The sequence below is a fragment of the Callionymus lyra genome, chromosome 1 (genome assembly GCF_982586985.1).
Source record: "Callionymus lyra chromosome 1, fCalLyr1.hap1.1, whole genome shotgun sequence".
In the NCBI taxonomy this organism is placed as follows: Eukaryota; Metazoa; Chordata; class Actinopteri; order Syngnathiformes; family Callionymidae; genus Callionymus; species Callionymus lyra.
Window position 1 is genome coordinate 3,812,847 of NC_141818.1, and position 23,349 is coordinate 3,836,195.

General features: G+C 41.2%; 2 protein-coding genes across 2 annotated transcripts in view; both read left to right on the plus strand.

Moving 5' to 3' along the window:
- Window positions 1–20,616, plus strand: part of mccc2 (methylcrotonyl-CoA carboxylase subunit 2) — a 37,292-nt gene extending 16,676 nt beyond the window's left edge. Inside the window, exons 5-17 of the mRNA XM_087788576.1 lie at window positions 427–554; window positions 4,574–4,686; window positions 4,844–4,957; window positions 5,478–5,542; window positions 5,839–5,938; window positions 6,021–6,116; window positions 7,443–7,515; window positions 7,577–7,653; window positions 14,023–14,089; window positions 14,173–14,329; window positions 14,521–14,635; window positions 18,449–18,534; window positions 20,280–20,616. Coding sequence (XP_087644702.1) covers window positions 427–554; window positions 4,574–4,686; window positions 4,844–4,957; window positions 5,478–5,542; window positions 5,839–5,938; window positions 6,021–6,116; window positions 7,443–7,515; window positions 7,577–7,653; window positions 14,023–14,089; window positions 14,173–14,329; window positions 14,521–14,635; window positions 18,449–18,534; window positions 20,280–20,397 — 1,309 coding nt within the window. The 3' untranslated portion in view covers window positions 20,398–20,616. The remainder of the gene's footprint in view (window positions 1–426; window positions 555–4,573; window positions 4,687–4,843; window positions 4,958–5,477; window positions 5,543–5,838; window positions 5,939–6,020; window positions 6,117–7,442; window positions 7,516–7,576; window positions 7,654–14,022; window positions 14,090–14,172; window positions 14,330–14,520; window positions 14,636–18,448; window positions 18,535–20,279) is intronic.
- A 2,267-nt stretch (window positions 20,617–22,883) lies between these two features.
- Window positions 22,884–23,349, plus strand: part of tmem8b (transmembrane protein 8B) — an 82,134-nt gene continuing 81,668 nt past the window's right edge. Inside the window, exon 1 of the mRNA XM_087788598.1 lies at window positions 22,884–23,176. Within this exon, the coding sequence (XP_087644724.1) occupies window positions 23,101–23,176 (76 nt within the window). The 5' untranslated portion in view covers window positions 22,884–23,100. The remainder of the gene's footprint in view (window positions 23,177–23,349) is intronic.

A 23,349-nucleotide genomic window follows, 5' to 3' on the forward strand; every position in this document is an offset into this window, starting at 1 on the left:
TCTTATCCATCATTCCAACTGTCAGTACAGAAGAACCGGTTTTCACATGACATGTAATTGAAGATTGATCGATCATTGAAAAGTGTACAAAACACTGTTATTCCAAAATCTTTTCGTATACTTCTTATACAACTAGTGAGGAAATGTAATATTATCTTCGCTTTTTCACTTATCTTAACATGGACTAAGGTCCTTCATTTGTTTAGCTTATACTCCTCTGAGAGCGTATGATGTTATGCTATTTAAAGGTGGAGTAGGTGTTCATCATAACGTTGTGAATGTTTTTCGTGGCTCTTTCTATCCAATCGTTTAAAACAAGCCGGTTATGTTTTTACAGTCCTGAACACTTTCACCGCTGACTTGCATGTTTAATTTTAAATAGTTACAAAGCCTTTGAATGTCGTGCTGAACTGTTGTTCCTACCAGGGTGGAATGTATCATCGTAGCCAACGACGCCACCGTAAAAGGAGGAACTTACTATCCCATCACTGTGAAGAAACATCTCCGGGCTCAAGAGATCGCCCAGCAGAACCACCTGCCATGCATCTACCTGGGTGAGTCACCACCGCTGCTTCCGCAGTACTTACCTGGGTAATATCCGAGTTTGTCACTGCGGCTGTCGAGGCGTCACCCCAGAATAGTACCCGCATGCATAAAGAGGTTCACATTCCATGTATTAATAGAAAACTTTTATTACCTCTACCCCCCCGTGGGACGTCGCAACTTCAGTCCCTCCATCTACCTGAACATAAAAGTAGTTCACTCGCTGCGCTGCTGTAGGAGGAGAATCCTCGATGCACTGTGACGAGACGAGGACGGTTTAGAGTCAGATTTCTCTCTCTCTTCTTTCAATATTTGATCATATCTGACATCATGGGATAACTGACGCCTGCCAACATGTATGTTAACTGTCATCTAAAGTGATTTAACCTCTACTTGAGTATTTGACGTTATTGGCACAAATATAATCGCAGTGCTGTGTCTCAAATCTCGCACTTCTCTTAAGCACTGCTTTACACATTTCGACAGGGTAGTACTGTCTCAAATCAAACTCTGCCACTACACACTTACAGGAAATGACTCGACAGCTTCTTCTTCTACTACTTGTCGATGCTAATTGCAACCGTTGGAACCCCTATTTTCGAAACTTGACAGCACTTTTTGCCAATTGAAACAAGTTATTAAGTTGTGTTTTATTCTGTTGTTGTGTTGTTTTGTGGTAAAATGTGTTTTTCTGGAGATATTAACGCCGGTGTAGGTACAATATTGGTCCCCCCTACAATATCAGTCCCCCCACTTCCTACGTGATGACGTGATGTTTGTATTTCATTGTACAGTTGTGCGTTATTATTAGTAAAACAGCTTCAGCCAATCAGCGGCTTCGTCACATGTAGCGCGGGCACTTCCTGTCAGACCAGGAAATGAAAGAACAGAAAGTGATCAGGTTGACGAAGATCGTCTTTTTGTCAATATAAATGTTTTATGTGGTAAAAAGTATCATGTAAACGTTCTGTTGACGTTTTTTTAACCCATAAAAAATATTTTAAAGAGACGTTCGCATATGCAGCTTGTGACGTCATCACATAGGAAGTGGGGGGACCGATATTGTAGGGGGGACCGATATTGTACCTACACCGGTATTTGTCGTCAGTGACGTAGCTTCAGTTCAGCGTCATCTACGTCACTAAGATGGCGGCCATTAAGGGTTGGAAAGTGTTCATTGATCCACACTCAATTATCTGGTCCTTCAAGTGCGCCAATTGAGCGTTTATTGTGCACTACATTTTCGCACACTGCTCATCAGAACGCACTTGTGCACTCAAAATATTAAGTGTAAGTGCAGAAGTGTGCGACTGGGGACACACCCACAGTGCTTTTTAGAATGAAATCTATATTTTAGATTGAAGTTCAACTAATGTGTTGGTTTAAGTAAATGAACATCATAAAGTGAAGTTGCCAAGTGTCGATGCTAATCTACTAAAAGCAGAATTTATGGATATTGTTTTTCCGTCTCCTTAAGAAGATATAAAGGCTATACTATATAATTAAAAGTACTGAAACAGAAAACCTTGGGTATGATGTCACTGTTTTAAGAACCTTTCTAAATAACCTTTAGTTTGTGCAGTCAAACTGTTTAAAGTCAACATAAAGCTAAAGAAAAACGACACCTGCACATTTAATTATACTAATATGTATAACATTTCACAACATCAATCCTCGAGTATCTTTCTTTATCTTGGCAGCGACGTCTTTGTGGTGCGTTCAGGGCCTGTTAATATGTTGGGATTTTCATCAGGAAGGGATTTGAAAGTAATTACCAACTGTGGCGTTCTTGGTTCCCAACGTCACGCTTGACTGTAGACGCTCTTTCTTGTGCATCATCTTCGGAAGATGATTCCTTCTGGGACGGCGTCCATGCTGATCAATTTGACGCCTTCTTTCTAGGAATTAAAACAACAGAAAACGACCTTGACGATCACAAAGCGACGCCAAACTCGATTGTGCGTTTAAGCGTTGATTGAAGCCGTCGCCATGTGGTGCAAACTCAAGCAGAAAGTGGTTGTTGGATGAAATTCTGGCAGAGAGAAGCGTCTCTCAATATGTTGTTGTTGTTTCCAAAAGCGATGATTGATCGGCGGCGGTCGGTCCAAAAAAAAAAAAAATCGAGTTGGAAAACGCACACATACGATCACACGCAACAACGACACCAGTACCAGTCTGGACTGTTGACACAAGTCGGGGCCCGGTCCATCAATCTGGGCTCATGGCGCTGCCAACTTCTGCCCCCGCCATCTGCGGAAACACTAATATACCATCCAGATGATTTTTTTTTTTTTTGGGAGGGGAAACCTGGTCAGCATCAGCTCTCAGTCTTGGCCCGAAGATTATGAAATTGAATTCTGTCGCATCCATCCATCAGAGGATTTTGATGCGCGCCTTCACTCCGAGACGCCGCTGCGCTCGCCTCGCTTGTTGTTATTTATGAACCTGTAACTTCGCCGTCAGCCTGAGCTGATCTTAGCCGACACCTGTCATCAACCGGAGTTTTCGCTCCTCAAAAAAACCCTCCTGCCGAAGCCTGCTCTCTGTCTTTGGTGCGAGGGGGAGACGAATACTTCTCCAGCGACTTCAGAGACTCGCTGTCAGCAGCCATCATTTTAATAATATTATATGGTGTAATATTTCTGACACATTCCCAAGGAAAAAACAAAAGAGAAATTAAATTTTGAACAGGAAATGGATTTTAAGAAGAGAGAGAGGAACAGAAAATACATTCTGTGCTCAAAATATTGATCTGGTTTCTTAGATGCCAGTGAGTTTGTTTCACCTCAAATTCCTTGGTGCAAATGAAGGAAGTGACTCATGTTTACGCCATTCTAAGAATGATATAGTTACAGCTTCTGTAGCGTCATCGGTCGATTTAATAGAATTCAATTCCCCTTTTCTTTGGTTTCTTTAAACATTCTGAGCAGAGGAGGTAAGACTTCTTCCGAGAGCAACTTACTCACATCTTCCCCACCTTTTATGCTGCATAACAGGGCTTTGTTTCAATACTCGTATGAGTTGCCTTCACTTGCTTAAAGCCCTTCCTATGCACAAGCAGAGGTGCTTCAAGTGTGGAGGGGAAATGAACGACGGGGATTGTAATAGACACTTATAGCCCATAATGTCGTCAACAGGTTGATGGAGTAGCATGATTCAAATAGCAAGTGTAGAACAACGACATGTATAAACCATATAACCAACATAGAAACCAAAATAAAAAGCAAAATCACATATTTAGATACAAGTAGCCATATTTGAGCGATAATTATACAGGCTGCCATCAAGGGGTTGGATTTTTACAAAGTTCACTTCGGCTGCTCTGAGAATTGGAACGGCCCTTAGGATAGCGGCGGGGATTCTCCCCCGAGGGGAAGCGAGCGAGGGCATTAAGAGTATTGAAGTGCAGTCATGCTAGATTTTCCTAAACGTTTTCCAATTAAGAATCCTTCTAAAAACTGTTTTTTCGTCATCACCCATTTCTGGAAGTCAAACCCCGTCACCTGCATCTGACATCACACTTCTATGCGACTGGGTTAGAAACGATGTGGTAACGGCAAACTTCCCAGGAACTTCCTAATATCCAGAACCATTACCAAATAATTAAGACGGTAAAATAGATTAAAGGGCAACTGATGTGTTGATTTAGTTGAACTTTATAAAGTAATAAGTTCAAAACATGGTCATGATGAGGGACTTACTGTAGCTTGGAGATGAAGACTTCAACGTTTGAAGCATGTCAGGAGAGTTAGGTTTTCACGTAAGTTGCAGTTTAATAAGTTAGAAATGTGGCAACAGAAAAACTTCCCAAAATCCACCAACAATTATCGTATAAAATGAGGAAACGGAGCTCTTGAATTGTTAAAAAGAATCTGAAAGGCAGTGACTATTGGAATCCTAATCTCGTCGTCTCCATCTCCTTTCGTGTTGCCGTGACTGGGATGGACGAACTTGTTTATCGTTCTGTCAGCGGTTGGTTTTCACTTCCTGACCTTTTTCTCACACGACTTCATATTCTTGTCGCCTTCAGTGGATTCCGGAGGAGCGAATCTCCCCCGACAGGCCGAGGTCTTCCCGGACAGGGATCATTTCGGACGCATCTTCTTCAACCAGGCTCGACTGTCATCGCAGGGAATCTCGCAGGTGAGTCCCGTGAACACGACAAGCCTCGGATAAGAACCCCAGTCCGCACTTGTCACGAGCGGCAGCGACAAGTGTTGAGTGGAAATCAATAAGGAGGTTTAAATCTTGTTGCGGTACATTCATCTCCAGCTTTATTATTTGACTCTCTTCCCGGAAGATCGCGGTGGTGATGGGCTCCTGCACGGCTGGGGGAGCGTACGTTCCTGCGATGGCTGATGAAAGTATCATCGTGGGGAAGCAAGGGACCATTTTCCTCGGAGGACCTCCGCTGGTGCGCATTCTATCGTTTTATGATCGCTATAAAAACCTCATTGTTTTACTGCCGATTCTATTCTAACACTTTCATGCCACAGATTTAGTTTAGGAAGCTTCGGAGAAAGAATGACTTTAAATCAAGATGAAGTCTCAAGCACATAGCGAGAGTTTATAATGAACAAGAAATTTGATTTTCAGAATCAGAATCAGAAATCCTTTATTTGTCCCGCGAGGGGAAATTCGCAATACCACAAATAAAAAAACACCCAGAAATAAAATAATAAAATGAAAAGAAAAATCTAAATAGAATAGAATAAAACTCTGCCCTATATTATATATACACTAACATGTTTACAAAAATAACAAGAAGAAAAGGTGCTGTTAAATATTTATCTTGCTGTGTTCTTGTTGTGGAGTCTGATGGCAGCAGGGAGGAAGGGCCTGCGGTACCTCTCCCTCACACACCTGGGATGGGGCATCCTATCACTGATGGAGCTCCTAATTTTATTTGTAATAGAATTTCTTTGTTCTGACAGGTGAAAGCAGCGACAGGTGAGGAGGTTTCAGCGGAAGATCTCGGTGGTGCTGATCTTCACTGCAGGTACGGATGGTTCTAGACACGACTGTAAATAATCCTGATTCCCAAAGCGTTCGTAAGTGAGCCTCGTTTAGATAATAACAATATTTTTTATTCATGTTCAATAATAAATGGTTAAAGTATTCCATATTTACGAGGTGTCATTGAATGCAGCACGATCGTCTCCATCATTTTAACCACAATCATTATCATTTCAAATACTGGAACCACCAGCGTAACTTATCAATACAATAATTTAACGGACCTCATCCAAGGTTCACACGATCAAAAATCGATTTACTCTATTGTTTTTCTTTCAGAAAATCGGGCGTGACAGACCATTACGCTCTAGACGACGACCACGCGCTGCATTTAGCTCGCAAGGCTGTGAGGAATCTCAACTACAGGAAGAATCTGGATGTGAGAGCAGCTACATTGTTTATAATCATCCGATGAGTTTAGAGTTGTGGTTGAAACAAATTAAAAAAAATCTCACGTTTAGGTCACTACAGAAGCTCCAGAGCCGCCTCTCTACCCTGCAGATGAGATCTATGGGATCGTCGGGGATAATCTGAAGCGCAACTTTGATGTCAGAGAGGTAATTTAGATTTTACAACTGTCTTCCATTTTGGTCACTTCTAATCAGGTGTTGTCACGACACAAGCTTCTCGTCTTTTTTTCTTTTAGATTACGTAGTTTCTGTGTCATGGTTTCTCACCTTTTTTTTTGAAGGGTTTTGAGATGGTAACGGTTTAATTTTCATCTGTTGAACATTCACATTAGTTAGACTTGGATTAAGCTGGATAGACTTTATTAATAGACAGACTTTATGAGATCTCCTTCGGGAAATTAGGTTTCCAGTTCACAGCACATGATGGTTTCATAAAAACAAGAACAAAGGGCAAATAAAAATAAAAAACAAAGGGCAAATGGTGACATAACATTTGTTTGTTTTAATAAAGAATTAACTTTATTTATCCCTCGTGGGATCTTACTTTGGGAATTTGGGTAATTTTACGCCTTTTCTTGTCTTTTCATTTTTTGGAAAACACAATATAATGTTGAAGATATTTTTTTCTTTTTAAACATAGTTTATGTGTACATTTAAAGTTTACAGAAAATACATAAATTAAAGAAGGAAAATGATATTTAAATTTAAAAAAGGAGTAAAAATGTTGAGGGAATAAACGTAGAATCCAATTAAGTATTGTATTGTAGTGTAAGACATGTAAACAAGACCCTTTTTTCATAGTTTACGAGTCCCTTTTTATGAACTTGATTAGAGAATCCAGAACTGGTCATATTTCGTCACATTGCCTAAAAGAGAACATCTGATCTCTTGTAAATAAAGGCAAGACATCATTTCATTCATCCCGATCTTGATAATGATGGAGACAAATGTCTTTTTTTTCTTATTTCAAAATATTTTCACATATTCCTTTCAGACATTCTCATTTTTAATACTATATTTCATGTACTTCGGTGACATTTTCCTCACCTGGGCCTGATGTAAGAGGTCATAAACAAGTTGTGCTCAACAATAAAATGGTCCTTTGATTCAAGACGATTGCTCGTTGAATGATATGGATCTTGTGGACGTGAGTCAACGAAGCTCTGGTGTGACGCGTAGCTCCTCAGAGGTACTTAAGATCAACCACTGAAAACTACTGAGCCTTTTAAGGGTCTGAACCAGTGCTTAGCAGACTGGAGAAAGACGGTCGATAAGGGATGACCGACATTAGTCTCTTGGAGACAAATGCTGTCATTAGGTCTGAAGAAAGTGTGTGAGTCACTGTTGCACATCCGTACGAGAGAATCACTCTTTTCAGCTCCGTGACGAGGCGATGTGGCCTCTTCGTCATGTTGAAACGTTCATTAAATCTGACTCGTTGAACGTGTGTTTGACTCTCGTTCTCTCTTCCAGGTCATTGCAAGAATCGTCGATGGAAGTAAATTTGACGAGTTCAAGGCGTTTTACGGCGACACGCTGGTTACAGGTGAGATCTTGTCGGCACTTGACGAGAGAATACATGTTTTAAAAATACTATTTCTCTGCAGGCTTCTCAAGAATCTTCGGTTACCCTGTTGGAATAATCGGAAACAACGGAGTCTTGTTCTCAGAGTCGGCGAAAAAGGTAAATATAAAAGTAATTCATGGGTTCCTGGTCTTTATTCAAATCCCTCTGGGATAATCTTTTTTTAATCTAGTTTGGATGTTAAAAAATATTTTGACCAATGAAATCATTAACGTCTGTTGAGATTGTCTCGATCAGTTAATGCGTTTAATTTATGATTTATTGAACAAGGAAAACTAATCGGATGCTACAATTCACTTCAAAGGCAACAGAGATGTGTATCTTTGATTATTTATTATGTTAAGTTGTGTTATTCTACTTCAATTTACCTCAAGAAAAGAAAGTTTCAGTTCAAAAACGTAAAAGTTTCTCAAGAGCTTTGAGTTTACGTCAAATCTCACAACACGAAAAAAAAATCTGCAACAGGGAGAATCTGTCAAGTTGACGTTGATCGTGAATATATATCGATATCTCTTTGCGATCGTGCCCTTAGCGGTTTGCTTTTGCTCCAGTGGTTTTTAAATGTTTAATCAGGAGTTCAGATTCGATACAATTGCTTTTAAAAGCCCTTAAGGATCTCGTTTTAAAACTGCTCTGACCAAAGTAAAACCAGTGATTGTATGTCAGGGCCTCTGGAAATGAGTCCTTAAGCAATTCATGTGTTTAAATTACTAATCGTAGCCATTAACACATTAAAGCTTGTGTTTACAGTGACTCCATAAATTCAATATTTTGCTGTCATATGATGCATTTGTGTTTTCTGACTAATCTCGGTCTCTGTGTTTTTGAATGACATGGAGAATCTATTCTTTAACCGTCATATGGATGAATCAAACGCTCACTGTGGCAAATTCCAGGGTCACAAATGGAACGCACCCCGATTAACAGAAGGGCTTCAAATGTAAAGAGACGACTGCTAAACGGCTCTTATGTGTATATTTTCACGCTCGCCACCCACGCATTCAGATGCGGTGGGTTAAGTGCCCGGCTCGGTTACACAAAAGCCCACGACAGTGGGATGGAACCGACGACCTCTCGGGGTCACGGGGGCGACCCCGCTTCGTCCTCCTCCGTCTCTACATTTAACAAGTACGTTGGAAAAACAAAGCCTCACGTGTGACGCCGATCAATAACGAAGCGCGTCTGCTTCGTAACCTCGCGCTCGACAAGTCTGCGCCGAAAAACCTCGCCGTCGTGATTTTAAACACAACCTTCTTTTTAACAAGTGTCTCTTGTTTCCGCCGCCTTTTCACACCGTTAATTGTCAGACCGGCGGCTGCGTTCAGACAACATCCTGTCCAAAGAAAGAAAAAAAAAAAATCAAAGCTCCACTATCACGTTGAATATTAAGCAGTGTTTTGGTAATTTGCTCTCAAAATGTCAAGGGCTGGAACACAACACAGAGGCAGCAGAATGGTTTCTCTCGGCGGAGAGTTGCCGCTGACGACAGAGAATGCCAATATTCCTCTCCAGGGACGCTTCAGTCTTTACCAGCTGCTCTGCTCTGACCCTTAATAGGGAAGGTGCGGCGCTTTCCCCTCACATGACACGCTCACCAAAACGACTTGCTCCCGCTCTCTTCCCATGATGCTCTGGGATAACGTTTAAATAGCGTGGAGAAGGGGGACAATCATGGGTTCATAGCAGTGGCTTAATTCGCCGTGAAGAGATGGACTTCACTGGGCTTAGAGGGAGATAAGGAGCCGTGTTTGTGATCACGAGCGCTCGTGTCCTTCAAACACATTTTCAAATGGATTACAAGCTTCTTTTTTTTTTTCCTTCTTCTTTCCCTCTGAGATCTCAATGTGAGAGCGACACATATTGGTTCTAATGACAAGAGCAGAGATGCAGGTGGGCAGAGATGTGGAACAGACACTGGAGGAGATCAATCGATACTGAGGCTGAATTTGAAGAGTATTTTTTTTCTTTCTCAAACCCGCCGTTGCCGTGTAAGAACGGATTATCTGATTTGCTAATGCAGAACCTCTGGACCTCGTCTTTGTTGAGGTGCCGTGTTCACAATCAGCCACTGGCCCTGAACAGCCTTATCTTGTTGATACGAGTGATCCCCCTTAACATACGTTACTATTATTAAATAAATACAATAAATATAATGGTTGTTTTATGTTCTTTATTATTGCATTATTATTATATATATATGTATGCAGTAAAAATACATCCAAATGTTATCTTAATATTTTTTTATCGTTATAAGTAAGTTATATTTATAGAGCGCTTTTCTAGTCCAGGCTCACAAAGCGCTTAAATAATTAAAACAATACCCGATAAAATATATCCATAAAAGGTCAAGACACCCCCGAGACAGAGAATCAATTGTTTTCATGGCTTAACAAGAAGGAGCTGTCTCGCCTGCAGTTTAAACTAAACTCTGCAGCAAGAATTCTTACATGCATGAAGGTCTGCTTTGAGACCACGGACTGGAGCATTTTCAGTGAGTACCACAAGGAGGATATGGACGGTCTAACCATATGTGTCACGGACTACATAAACTTCTGTGTGGAGAGCATTGTGCCAACCAGAACTGTACGATGCTTCTCCAACAACAAACCCTGGATTAATCCTGATATAAAGGCTCTCTTAAAGGAGAAGAAGAGAGTCTTTAGGTCAGGAAACAAAGAGGATCTGAGGGCAGTTCAGAAGGAGCTTAGAAGTAAAATCAGGGAGGGAAAGGAGAGGTACAGGTGGAAGATGGATCCGTTGCAGTTTGCCTACCAACCTGACATCGGCGTGGAGGACGCCATCATCTTCCTTCTCCACCGAGCACTTTCTCACCTGGAGTCCCCTGGAAGCACTGTGAGGATCCTTTTCCTGGATCTAAGCAGGGCTTTCAATACCATCAGGTCAGACATCCTGAGGGACAAGCTGGAGCTGTCTGGAACGGACACTCACCTCACGGACTGGATTGTGGACTACCTCACCAACCGTCCACAGTTCGGACAGGACCCGGGATGGTGTTTCGAAGACTGTACTGTGCAGTGTAGGGGTCCCCCAGGGAACAGTGTTGGCAACGTTCCTTTTTTCACTGTACACTGCAGACTTCCAACACCTGTCTCCCACCAGTCACCTGCAAAAGTTCTCGTACGACTCCGCCATCGTCGGCCTCATTAGGGACGGGGATGACGGGTCGTACAGGGGACTTGTCCAGGACTTTGTTGACTGGTGCCTGGAAAACCACCTCCAGATCAAAACTAAGGAGTTGATTGTGGATTTCCGGCGGTGTCCCTCCATCTCCCCCTCACCACTGAACATCCAGGGACAGGACATTGAGATTGTCACGTCTTACAAGTTCCTGGGTGTTCACCTCAACAACCGCCTGGACTGGGTGGATAACACTGCTGCTCTTTATAAAAAAAGGGCGGAGTAGACTCTACCTGCTCCGGAGGTTGAGGTCGTTTGGTGTCCAGGGGCCACTCCTGAAGCCATTCTATGACTCAGTAGTGGCCTCTGCCATCTTCAACGGTGTGGTCTGCTGGGGGAGCAGCATGACAGCAAAGGATAGGGCTAAACTGGACAGCCTTATTAAGAAGGCCGGTTACGTCCTAGGGCGACCCCTGGATCCTGTGGAGGAAGTGTCTGGGAGGAGGATACAGAGCAAGCTGGCCTCCATGAGGAAGAACTTGTCTCACCCTCTCCAGCACACACTGAGGGCATTGAGGAGCTCCATCAGTGATACGATGCTCCATCCCAGGTGTGTGAGGGAGAGGTACCGCAGGTCCTTCCTCCCTGCTGCCATCAGACTCCACAACAAGAACACAGCAAGATAGTATTTAACAGCACCTTTTCTTTTTCTTCTTGTTATTTTTGTTAATATGTTAGTGTATATATATAATATAGGGCAGATTTTTATTCTATTCCATTTAGATTTTTTTCATTTTATTTTTATTTTTGGGTGTTTTTTATTTTTTGTATATTGCTGTTTAAACCGAATTTCCCCTCGCGGGACAAATAAAGGATTCTGATTCTGATTCTGATGCTCTAGTAGAAGAACTCACATTTCTCCGATCCTTAAATCTTTTTCTTCTTAACCTTTTCATGCACAGTGTCCACTACAGTGCAAAAATAAATAAAATATTGGGACCGCTGAGAGGGGTATAACTTCAACAACCCAAAAAATGTGTGAATTTTTTAACGTGATATATTTTCCTCGTTGTTTTATATGTGAAAATATGTCGGTTAAAATTTCTTTTTAATTTGTTATGAGTCAAAAAACAAAAATGTTGTTTCTCAAGGATAAAAAGGTCATAACTTGTGTTTCAAATCGATTAAAATACCTATTTTCTAGACTGAATAAGGTTTTTTTTCTCATTTAATTAGCAATTTGATTTCCTTCTTAAATAGTTGAACTTGATAAAAACTGCTTGATATTTATTTATTTAAAGATTTTAATTTAATGATCAGACTTCTTTGAATATGTTGATATTCTCTCGCAAACAACATGTTTTTCTATTTATTTTCTTACCGAGCCATTGTCCCGTCCTTTTAAAACCTCTCAACACTGTTTGAATCATTATTTTTTTGCTATAATACCGAACATAAAAAAAAAAGGAAAGTGCAGTAGTTTTCTCCCTCATCGCTCATGCAATCTTCCAGCGCCACAGGTATTTCCATCCCCGCTGGAATGAATCTCCTCCTGTGTAAATAACTGCAGAGACCTTTTTTTTTTTTTTTTTACATCAGCGATATGAGAGGAAATACAAAGTCGGATAATTAATCCTGCAGCGGAATCTTTGGATCGTGTTCTCGTGGACACAAAACCTTCCGTCTTTTGTTCCCACGCTGCGACTCATCGGCGACGGAGCTCCGGCCAGAGGTGACTGGCACGGCGAGGCGAACACCTGAGTAATTCTGGAGCACAAAGTAAATGGAAATGAGGCGTCGCGTTCAGACGCCTCTACTCTTTGTGCCTCGTGTTCGGTGGAAAGGTGTAAAAGCGCCGGCGTCTTCCTCCCCGTGTTTTTCTGGCAAGACTGAAGGCCATTTAGATGCTGCTTTCAAAAAATAAACACAGAGTCGGGAGTGAAGCAGAGCGACACGCCGACCCCTGTCCACTGCGGACAGGATTTGATTGACGTGTGGTTCACATTCCCGCCAAACTTTTCACCTCCGACGGTTAAATGAGGATTCATAGAGGAGCCAGTGTTTGAAACGGTGGATCCAAGTTGGCGGAAAAGCAGATTTTGAGATTCAAATCATTTTGAGCTGATTTTAATCTCACAGCTGCGATTTTTTTGTCTGCGTGTCAATGGCCGTCATTAACCGCTTGTTATCCCAATTGTTCTGGATCTAAAATCTCTTGTGTGCGTGAACTGTTTTGTAACACATCCTATTAAAGTGTGGATATAAAACCACCCCAAAAATTAGCTGGTCCAGCATTTTCAGTGGCTGATAAGAAGCAGTTTATGTGTAAATGTTTGCATTAAAATCAAACTTTGAATTTGGAAAAAGCATCAAATTTGAAGTTATTTTTTCCACCGTCAAGTTAATTTTTTTAATGCATGAATAAATTCAGTGTGAAATCTAATGTTTAAAAATGCAAGAGATATTCAATGTTAAAAAAAAATGCAAAAATTGACATTGACATGTAAAGTGTGATGTAGAAAATTAAATTTAAATAAATTCAGTGTAGGAAACTAGGTATAAAAATATGAATAGTTAATATCTCAAACAATTTCCCAAAGGAGACCTCCTGAGGGATCAATAAAGTTTTACCTTACCTTACCTTACCTTATCTAGGTAACCAAGACTAGACTGAATTTTTAAAGGATCAAAATTTTACTTTTAATTGAAAAAAACAAAAAACTTTAAACTGTCTCTTATTCTCAATTCATGAATAAATGTATTGTAAAAGTCGGATTTTGATGCTGTAAGTATAAAGAAATTAAAAGTCTGAACAGTTACTTCCATTTTTATGATGCAAATTAAAGTAATTAAATATTTTTATTACCTTAACTTTATCTTTTGAAAATGGTGATAATAATAAAATATGTATGCAATAACATTTGGATAATATTTTTATTTGGTCAAATATGACTCAAGAAAATCCAAACGTGTTTTTCAACAGAACCTGAGGTGGCAGAATTTTACGGAAAACCAAACATTTGGGTCAAACCCCTGATCGAGGCTAATCTTGGAAAATTGATCTGACGCCATGATAAACCTGTACTTTTAAATCCAGGAAGGGTCAAACGGACCGATTTTTATCACCTTTTTTTCTGCGTTTCCGGGTTCTAGAAAGACATGTTTTTACGCTGCATTCAAGGTCAGAATAACTGTAGGAATCCCTCTAGAAATATCTGTAGACTGAGCTTGTTTTTCCCGGTTTCTTTTGCTTTTTCCAGGTGAGCCACTCAGGACTTGATTGTGGCCCAACATGTTATGTTATTTAAAAAAACACTCCTTTATTTTCAGGGGACACACTTCATCGAGCTCTGCTGCCAGCGGAATATTCCACTTCTGTTTCTTCAGAACATAACGGGTCAGTCTGAAGCGCAATCTTTTTTTAAATCGGCGGTGGAGATCAGATCCTTGACGGAACACGACACTTTAACTATTCCTCAGGGTTCATGGTGGGGCGCGAGTACGAGGCCGGCGGGATCGCAAAAGACGGCGCGAAGATGGTGACGGCGGTGGCCTGCGCCAACGTTCCCAAGGTCACCGTCCTCATCGGAGGGTCTTACGGCGCCGGGAACTATGGGATGTGCGGCCGAGCTTACAGGTGAGAGACGTGCACGAGCGTCACCATCGCCTCAGGAACACAAGAATTACTTCCATCTGTAGTTTATTCTAGATCTTCTTCACATTATCTGGTCAACGTTACTGTTCGAAGTGGTTCCCTGTTTGAGATGCTGCTGCTTCTCCGTGACCCGGTCAAGCCTCTTAACAGCATCTCCGCCTCTCATCCCTCAGCCCTCGTTTCCTCTACATGTGGCCCAACTCCCGGATCTCGGTAATGGGCGGCGAGCAGGCGGCGACGGTGCTGGCGACCATCACCAAGGATCAGAGAGCGCGGGAGGGAAAGGAGGTAACGATTCCCCTTCATCATCTTCCTTCCTTTTTTTTTTTTTTTTTTTCTTCAACGCCAGGACTTAAAAATAGCTCTGGCCAAACGCCGGCGCTGACATTGATTTAAAATAAAAATCAATTTTCATTAGCGAGTGTTACGATCCGGGGCCTGAATCATGGCCGGTGGAAAGTGTGAGCTTTGATTTATCTGGAAATTAGCAAAAATGGAATTATGAAAAATCAATCAATCAAAACTATGACGGCAGGTTATTTATTCAGGACATTTTGTCCCGCGGTGCGTTTGAACGATAACGTTTGTCTGCAGTGTTCAGTGAAATGTATGCAATTATATTTTCTTCATCGTAAGACATTTGATGGCTCAGCGAGGATCTTTAATAAAGTATATACTTTTTTTTAGTATTGTTTTGATTGTTAAAGCGCTTTGTGACCCTGGTCTGGAAAAGCGCTATATAAATAAATATTACTTATTACTTACTTACTTAATAAACATGAGTTTTAATTAAAAACAATTTAACGAAAAATTAACAAAATAGAAAACATTAAAATCTCTAACAAATGTTTAATTTGTTTTTAAGCAAAATGTATTTATTTATTGGTTTTATCTTAAACTGTAACACTGTGAACGTGGAACTGTTGTTATTAATCTATAATTATTAAATTAAAAAAAACATTTGCTTCTATTTCCATCATTCATATGGAATATACCCAGTTAATGTGTAATGTGTAACTAATTACTTTTAATTATAATTATGTTCACTTTACCTGAAACACTAATTGAAAGGACAAAATAATAATTAAAAAAGTAGCTTTATTTCCCATTATATTTAACTCTAAAATGAGTCTGTAATGAGGAGGTTTTTTATAATAAACATGTGTAAAATAATGTATAAATAACATGCAAACCAGCTTGCTTAATCCTTTTGTCGTTCAGTCTTTAATATCACTTTCTAGTTTCTGCACTTTTACCTTTTTGTTCTTTGATGTTTAAACACCTGCCGCCTCAGACTCGTTCACCAAATGACCTGATCGAAGCAGATCGAAAACCTATTTTAAAAGTGTTTTAAAACCAGATGACAAAGAAACGTGTAACAGAGAGATGATCAAAGATGAGAAAATGACATTCAACCATTTCCTGGATAATAACCTTTAATTACCTGCAGCTTCTCTTCTTCTTCTTCTCTTTTCCTGATTCAATTACGGGAGATAAGCAGAAAGAGAAATCAAGGCCAAACCGTCGGCTCGCTCTCGTCTGCGGCCGTTTAAACGTCTGATTCTTCTTAAAATCCACCAAATAGACAACAGGCAACGGGATCTGATATAATTTCCGGCTCAGAGGTCTGAACCGACTGATTGGATAAAAGCTTTAATATTTACTCGGACCGAGGTTCTGCCGCCGGAGTCGCAGTCCGTGTCTTCATTAGCCGGATCGTTAGTGTCGGCGGGAAAGTCGCCGATTACCCTCCGTGACCTGGAGTAAACAGCAGATGACCGACAAGAAAATAAAAAGGGAAATCATTCTCTTTTATTGGCCTCGGTTTGCATCTTGATGGGACATTTAGCTTCATTATAATCCATTATTAATACAAGCAAACCATGCATATGAAATCGTCAGTGCCTTGCTCAAGGACGCAAGCGTAGTCTGGTGCTAGAACCGACAACTTCTCAGTCACTCCTGATTGCTCCTGATGATAAGGTTCCAGGGTTGAGTCAGTACTTGGGTGACTTAGGTCAGTCTGTCAAACTGAGCCTGAGAAACCTGGGTGTTGTATTTGATAAAGACATGTCTCTTGTTCAACACTGCAGAAAACTGACCAGAAACTGTTTCCTTCAACTGAGAAAAATCTCTAAACTTAGGAAAATGTTGTCGGAACATGATCTGGAGCTTGTAATCCATGCGTTTGTTTCTTCTCGTCTGGACTATTGTAACGGTTTGTTTTCATGTCTTAACAAGAAGGATCTGTCTCGTCTGCAGTTGATTCAGAACTCTGCAGCGAGAATTCTGACCCGCTCTAGTAGAAGAACTCACATTTCTCCGATCCTTAAAACTCTTCACTGGCTTCCAGTTTCTTTCAGGATCAACTTTAAAATTTTGGTTCTTACTTTCAGATCTATTCATGGTCAGGCTCCTCCTTACATCACTGATCTGATCCAGCCTTACACCCCAGCTCGGGCTCTGAGGTCTGTGGATCAGAATCTACTGATGGTTCCTGAACACGCTTCAGGACCAGAGGAGAGAAATCTTTTCAGGCTGTTGCTCCTAAGCTTTGGAACGATCTTCCTCTCTCTTTGCGCTTGATGGATCTACTGACTCCTTTAAGAAACATCTTAAGACGTTTCTATTTGTTCAGGCTTTTCCTTGATTTTCTGGAACTCCTGTGTTGTTCTCAGTATTATCTTGATCTTTAAAGTATATACTTTTTTGAGTATTGTTTTGATTGTTAAAGCGCTTTGTGACCCTGGTCTGGAAAAGCACTATATAAATAAATACTTACTTACTCTTGGTTATAACATCGATACATTATTTGCTTTGTCGACCTCAATTTGTCAATAAAAAGACGATATTAATTCATGATGGGAGATCTCTGAGAAATGTAATCTAGAAATAATTTAAAATGGACTCGAGGAAATGATACTGAAAATAACCCCATAAATGGCAATGATGGTGGATTTCTCTGCCTCGCTCTCGCAGACCCGTGAAGCCATCCTCGAGTTAATCATTCCATCAGTTGTTGCTACTGACTCTTTATAGATCTGAAAGTAAGAACTTGAATTTTCAAACTGATCCTGAAAGAAACTGGCAGCCAATGAAGAGTTTTAAGGATCGCTGAAATGTGAGTTCTTCTACTAGAGCGGCTCAGAATTCTCACTGCAGAGTTCCTTGGCGCATCTTCATCAGATAAAGTGTCCAAAATCTTTCGTTTAGTTCAACAGTTTTGGGGAACTTTTTGCAGCTTCAACCTCGAACAGGAAGTCCTAAGAAAACGTTGTTTTTAGTTTTGAGACTCCCTTGGTTTTCTTTCCAGATTCCCTTCCATCCACATCGATTTTATTTTTTATTTTTTTTATATATATATAAGTTTGAGAAAGCAGAAAAACCCTCTTGAATATCAAGGCTTAAATAATATAATCTCTGAGGTTTATAACTTGATTCTTGAGATTCTCAACAAGGCTATTATCAATTTTTCACAACCTTTTTTTCTTCTCCCCCCCGGCAACTTAAACACACACAAAAGTCTGTTGTTTTTGTTAATCACACAAATCTATTAAATTACCTCGATAAACTATGGCGGAAGATAAATCTGCTGGCGAGTTGATACAGTTGATCCCTTTATGCTTTAATGCGGGCCGTATAAAATTAAAGTGATTAATTAAGGGCTAAAGATACGATATGTTGCGATAAAGTATGTTTTAAGTTTCTTTCAAAGAATCTTCACTGCGACAATTTCCCTGCAATTAAACACACAATTCTGATCCATGCTTAACAACATCTTCCATAGCCGCACAAAAGGATCTTTTATTTGTATTTCACAAGAGAAGAACAAACGAATCAACTTAGTGCTGTTGAACGTAGCGATATTTAAACATAACTTTATTATCCTGATGATAAACATTACGTTTTAGTAGAGAATATTGAGGTTGTTTCTTGAAACACTCGACTTTAATCTGTTTTCTTTTGTCACCTCGTGTCAAGTCCTGGAACTAATGGAAAGATAAACGGACGAATATCATTCGTGTGATTCAGCAGACGATTCAAAATGACATTGAAATGATTAAATATGATGTTTTTTAACTTTTCTTTTCGTCCAACCAGTTCTCAGCCGAGCAGGAGGCCGCCATGAAGGAGCCCATCGTGCGGCGCTTTGAAGAGGAAGGAAGCCCCTACTTCTCCAGCGCCAGGTAAACCTCCCGTCCCTCGCATTTCATATTCCAGACGGTTTGCGTGACTAAAAACAAACAATGCTCTCGCAGAAAGTGGAGGAGGTCGCCTCCAGACCGCCCGCGCTCATATCTGCTTTAATATTTAATCACGCCCGGCATGATGAGACTTGTTAAGGAAACCGCAGGAGACCTTCTAGCATAGGTGACGCCGGGACAACATCCAAACTGTTATTTTCCTCCTTTTTGGACGTCCCGTTGTTTTTCGCGAGAACGTGGCGCCGCCGCCGCCGCCGCCGCTCCTGATTTATTGATTTCCCCGGTGTGAGCAGAGACACTTCTGACGAATGCAACCCTTGAGTTTGTTTGCCCTGATTTGTTGAAGGGAATGGATGTCGTCGACGTATTCGTGAGGCAATAATGGCTTTGGTTGAAGGTGTGGGTTTGGTCCGGAGGGTTTGCATCTGCGTTTTTAGTCCGGCGTCACTTTCGCTCCGGTAACCAAGAAACCGAATGTCAACTTCAGTGTTTCCTATTCATTGGCCAATACATACCGCTATGGTCTGACCAAGACTGTTTGACATCGCAACAAAGTACCTGATCCGAATTTGATGGTCCCGATACAGACATGGATACATTGGCTTTGGTATTGACCGATACCGAACAATACCCTGGCTTTAGGCATCTAAAGAAACGTCAGTCGATACTCAATTACGTTAGTGGTGTTGATTCTTGTGGCTTGAGTCCCCCCCTGCCCCCCCTCGAAACATACCATCCACACTGCAGAACCTCTGCTGTCAGCAGCTTCCTCTTGACAGTTACATGGCCTACATCGACTCCATGGATCTGACCCTTTCTTCATAGATGCCTGGTCCAACTGTGAGAGACAAAAGAATCGTCCCGCTATCCGGACATGAGTCAAATAACCCGGCAATGAACTTATATAAAGCAGCATTGGCTCTGCGAGTTGCAGCAAAGATACCCTGGAAAGGGGTCCAGTCCTACACTTGTGTTGAGAGGAATATCGCAGTAGAAAGAAAAGGAAAGAAAACCAAAAACTACCAGCACTTCTAGCAAGGTCTCCCCGGGGACAGAATCTTTTTCCTCTTTGGCTGCCCCAGGATCTCCTCCCAGTTGTCCCATGTCTTGCCAAGGTGGTCTCACTGTTGCTGAAGGGGTTTGAACTATCCTAGGCAAGATGTTGCCTCGGGCTTAGTGGTTCCTGAAGGTCTAACCTTGAGGGACCTCACAACAGGAGTTGAATTGATAGAAATGGTGTTGCCCTTGAGCAGACTTGGACTAACCCCTTTGCCCTAATCTGGACCCTGGTCTCGAGGCCAGCATGTGATGGATGAGCTTCTTCCCTCAAGAGAATTTAAATGTCCGCTGGTGGATTTTACCACCAGCAAGAGGGGTCACATTTGTCAGTGCAGTGAGGGTTGACCATCAGTCACGGATAGAGGTCTTGGCCAAGAACTTTGTCAAGGATGGAAGAACCGTCTTGGGATGGAGTTCTTGGGCCAGTTACCAATGTTCAGGGAGTTCCCAAAGTCCCAAACTGGGTGGACAGTGGCGACCATTTTACCCACTAAAACTAGCCGTTTGAGACAATGATTGATCATATCTTCTTAAAGGTTATTGGAAATTCAATAGGACCTAACAGTGACCCTGGAGGTTCACCTTTTTTTAAAGTTTGATGTTATGCTGCAAATGTACTGAAGTCATATTTGAGTGTACTCAAGTCTCTTTGTTTCTTCTTCTGTCAGACTCTGGGACGACGGGATCATCGACCCGGCCGACACGCGCCTGGTGGTCGGTTTGAGTCTCAGCGCCGCCCTGAACGCTCCGACCCAGAAGACCCAGTTCGGCGTTTTCAGGATGTGATGCGTGTGTTTGAGCAGAGGATGGATTTGTCTCCTCTTCTGGTTTGTGTTGAATAATAAAACGGTAGCAGAGCTCAGAGGTCGTGGATAAAGTTACTAATCGAGTCGATCCGCCGCGACCTTTGCCTTAAATCACTTGAGACGGTTTTCTAAGGCGCGAGACGTTGTTTTATATGTACATCGAATATTGTAAATGCTGAAAAATAAAAATTGGAAAGTAGTGTTTTTTCTCGTGCTGTTTGATTCTGTGCCATCAGGTCATAAGGGGGCGCTGTTTAGCTTGAGCTGCACTACACCCGCTGAGCTGATAAAGGGAAACCTAAAGTCAACCATTAGGCTCTACTTTGAGTCTCTCCCTGATGACAAAATGTGGAGAAAACTCCTTTGGCTACTTGTATCTGTTTTTGTCCAAAAGCTGATCACAGGTGAGAGTAGACACGGTTTTACCTTTTAGCTAATTTTAGCACCTTTATGTGAGCGCTTCTTTGGAGCAATTAAAAAAAAAAAGTCTAATTTTATTGGAGAGTCTAAAACGGGGATTCCTTCAATGGGAAGTGTTTTCTTTACATGTAATCCTTGGAAGCTACGTTTAGCATCTAATGTAGCGAAAAAGACTGAAATTTCATTTATAAATTATTTTAATTTCAGGAGAATTTGAAGCCCACCGAACGAGAAGGTTGTCGGTTCGTTTCCCGCTTGATGCAACCTGTGGCCTCTGTGAGGAGTAGGTATGAGTTAAAGAAAAGGATAAAAGTTGCTTCCATCAAAAATAATATTTGTAATTGATAGAATTGTGTTTTGAATACTCTTTGATTGAAGTGATCTTTTGGGGCCACATTTACAATTTACTGTATATATTACTATATATATATGTATATTTACTGTATAGTAACTCTTATTGATGACAAATTAAGCTAAACTATTAGAGTACAGACAGTGGGTGTCAATTTATTTTGATTAAATGTTTTAACGAAATCCTCGGTCACGTCTTCAATCCTTCCTCCATAAGTTCTCACTCGGCAGCCACTGTCCACTGCGGACTTGGCGAAGGCTGGGCGTTGAAACCGTTTAACAACTCTCCACCTTGACAACGGACGAGACCTTCTTGGTGACGGTCCAGGCTCCTCTTCTCAGCTGTCAGGTTGACTTGGCAACACGACGCTCCTGCATGGCTTTGGCTTCAGGAACGACACGCGTCTCGTTAGAAGACTCGTGAGTCATTAAGGTCGAAAACATGAGCCTTTTTTCTTGAGTTTATTCCGCTGGGAATCGGGCCAGCAGATGTTGCTATGGCAGCACTTTTACAAGTGTGATGTGGAACATGCAACACACAAGTCCACACAAGCAGATCCTTTTGTCTCTGTGACTCTTAAGGCTTGTGATCAAGTCTTTGATCGGCTGTGTTGGTAGTTTCTTGTGCGTCTGTCGTTGTGTGTTGAATATGAAGTGGTGTATTTTGATGCGAGTGTGGGAGTCTTTATACACGCAGGTAAGTGAGGTGTGTGTGGGTGAGTGTCTGAGAGTGTCAGGAGTGTGTTTCTATTTTGATTTGTGTAGAAGAAGTGTGAACGTGGGTGTTTGGGGGGAAAAAAAGAGTTTGTTTGCTTATTTTGAGTGTGTACCAGGGAGACGGTGTGTGTAGGTGTGTTATAATGTATGTATAGAGCAGTGTGTTATTTTTGTTTGTGAGTGAAGGTATTGTTTTTGTGTTTGTAGATATTGATAAATAGTGTTGAGATGAGTGTTGTGTGTGTGGTTATGTTGTGTGTTTATTTGCCCAGATGGGTCAGTATATATGTGTGTGGGTGTGTTAGTGTGTACTTTTTTTCCTTTGTTCTCAGAAGTGTATATGCCGTTTCTGAGTGTGTAAGTGTGTTTTTGTGTTTGTGTGCCTTTCAGTGTGTGTGTAACTGTATTGCCATAATGAATGGAAACTGGTTTTGATCTTAAAAACATTAAATACTGTGACTCTCAGGGGCCATCATGCCAATTAATAAAAGGAGAAACATTTATAATAGATATAAATGGAATAAAAACGACATCGTAAAATAAGAATTTGTCATTAATTTTATTTTAAGATCCTTTTCACGAAAAATAAAAACCTTTTTATATTTAATATATTTTCTAACGACAACAAAAAAAAGAAATTCAAATGCCAAGTTATTTTCTTATGAATCTAAAGATATTTAACGGTGTAATATTTAATTTTAAATGCATTTTATGTAGAAATATTAATCTAAAAACAGTATTATTAAAAAATATGAATTAAAAAGTAAAAAATAACTTCCGGTGTCGTGGAGCCACCCGCGGGTCAACAGGAGACTCCCGCCTCATGACCCGTGTCCTCCACCTGACCAGCTCCTGAGATCCACTTGAAAAAAAGGAGGGGGTTTATTTCTCTTTTTTCTTTCTTTTTTTTTTTTCTCTCTACACCGCTTGTGCTGCAGTCCGCCTTAACCCCGCCCCCTTCTCTTGATCGACAGCCCTTCTCCTCCACTCCTCGCCCGCGACATATCCAGGTTGTCCAATCAGATCCGGAGTCGAGGGCCGTCTTGATGACGTCACGCCCAAACAGCTGGTCGTTGGCGAAGCAGAAAAAAAAAAAAAAGAAAAAAAAAAAAGAAAAGATGTAAAATGTGAACCAGCACCGAGGACCAGACCTGCACCGGGGCTGGAGCCCAGCACCAGCACCTTCCCTCCTAACATGTGGCGCCAGGAGCGTCTCGGCTCGGGATGTTTCCCGCCGCGGCTGATCCTGCTCGTGTGTGTGGCGCTCGGAGGTGAGTCGAAGGAGCTGTTCTTTTGTCCTGGTGCTGAATCTCTGCTCCAGTGGTTGTGCGCGAGGACTCGAGCGAACACTGGACGCTTTTATCGTCGCTTACTCGGATTAAAATAAATAAATAAATAAATCACCTTTTAAAGACACTTTAGATCCAAACACTCTTGTTGTGAA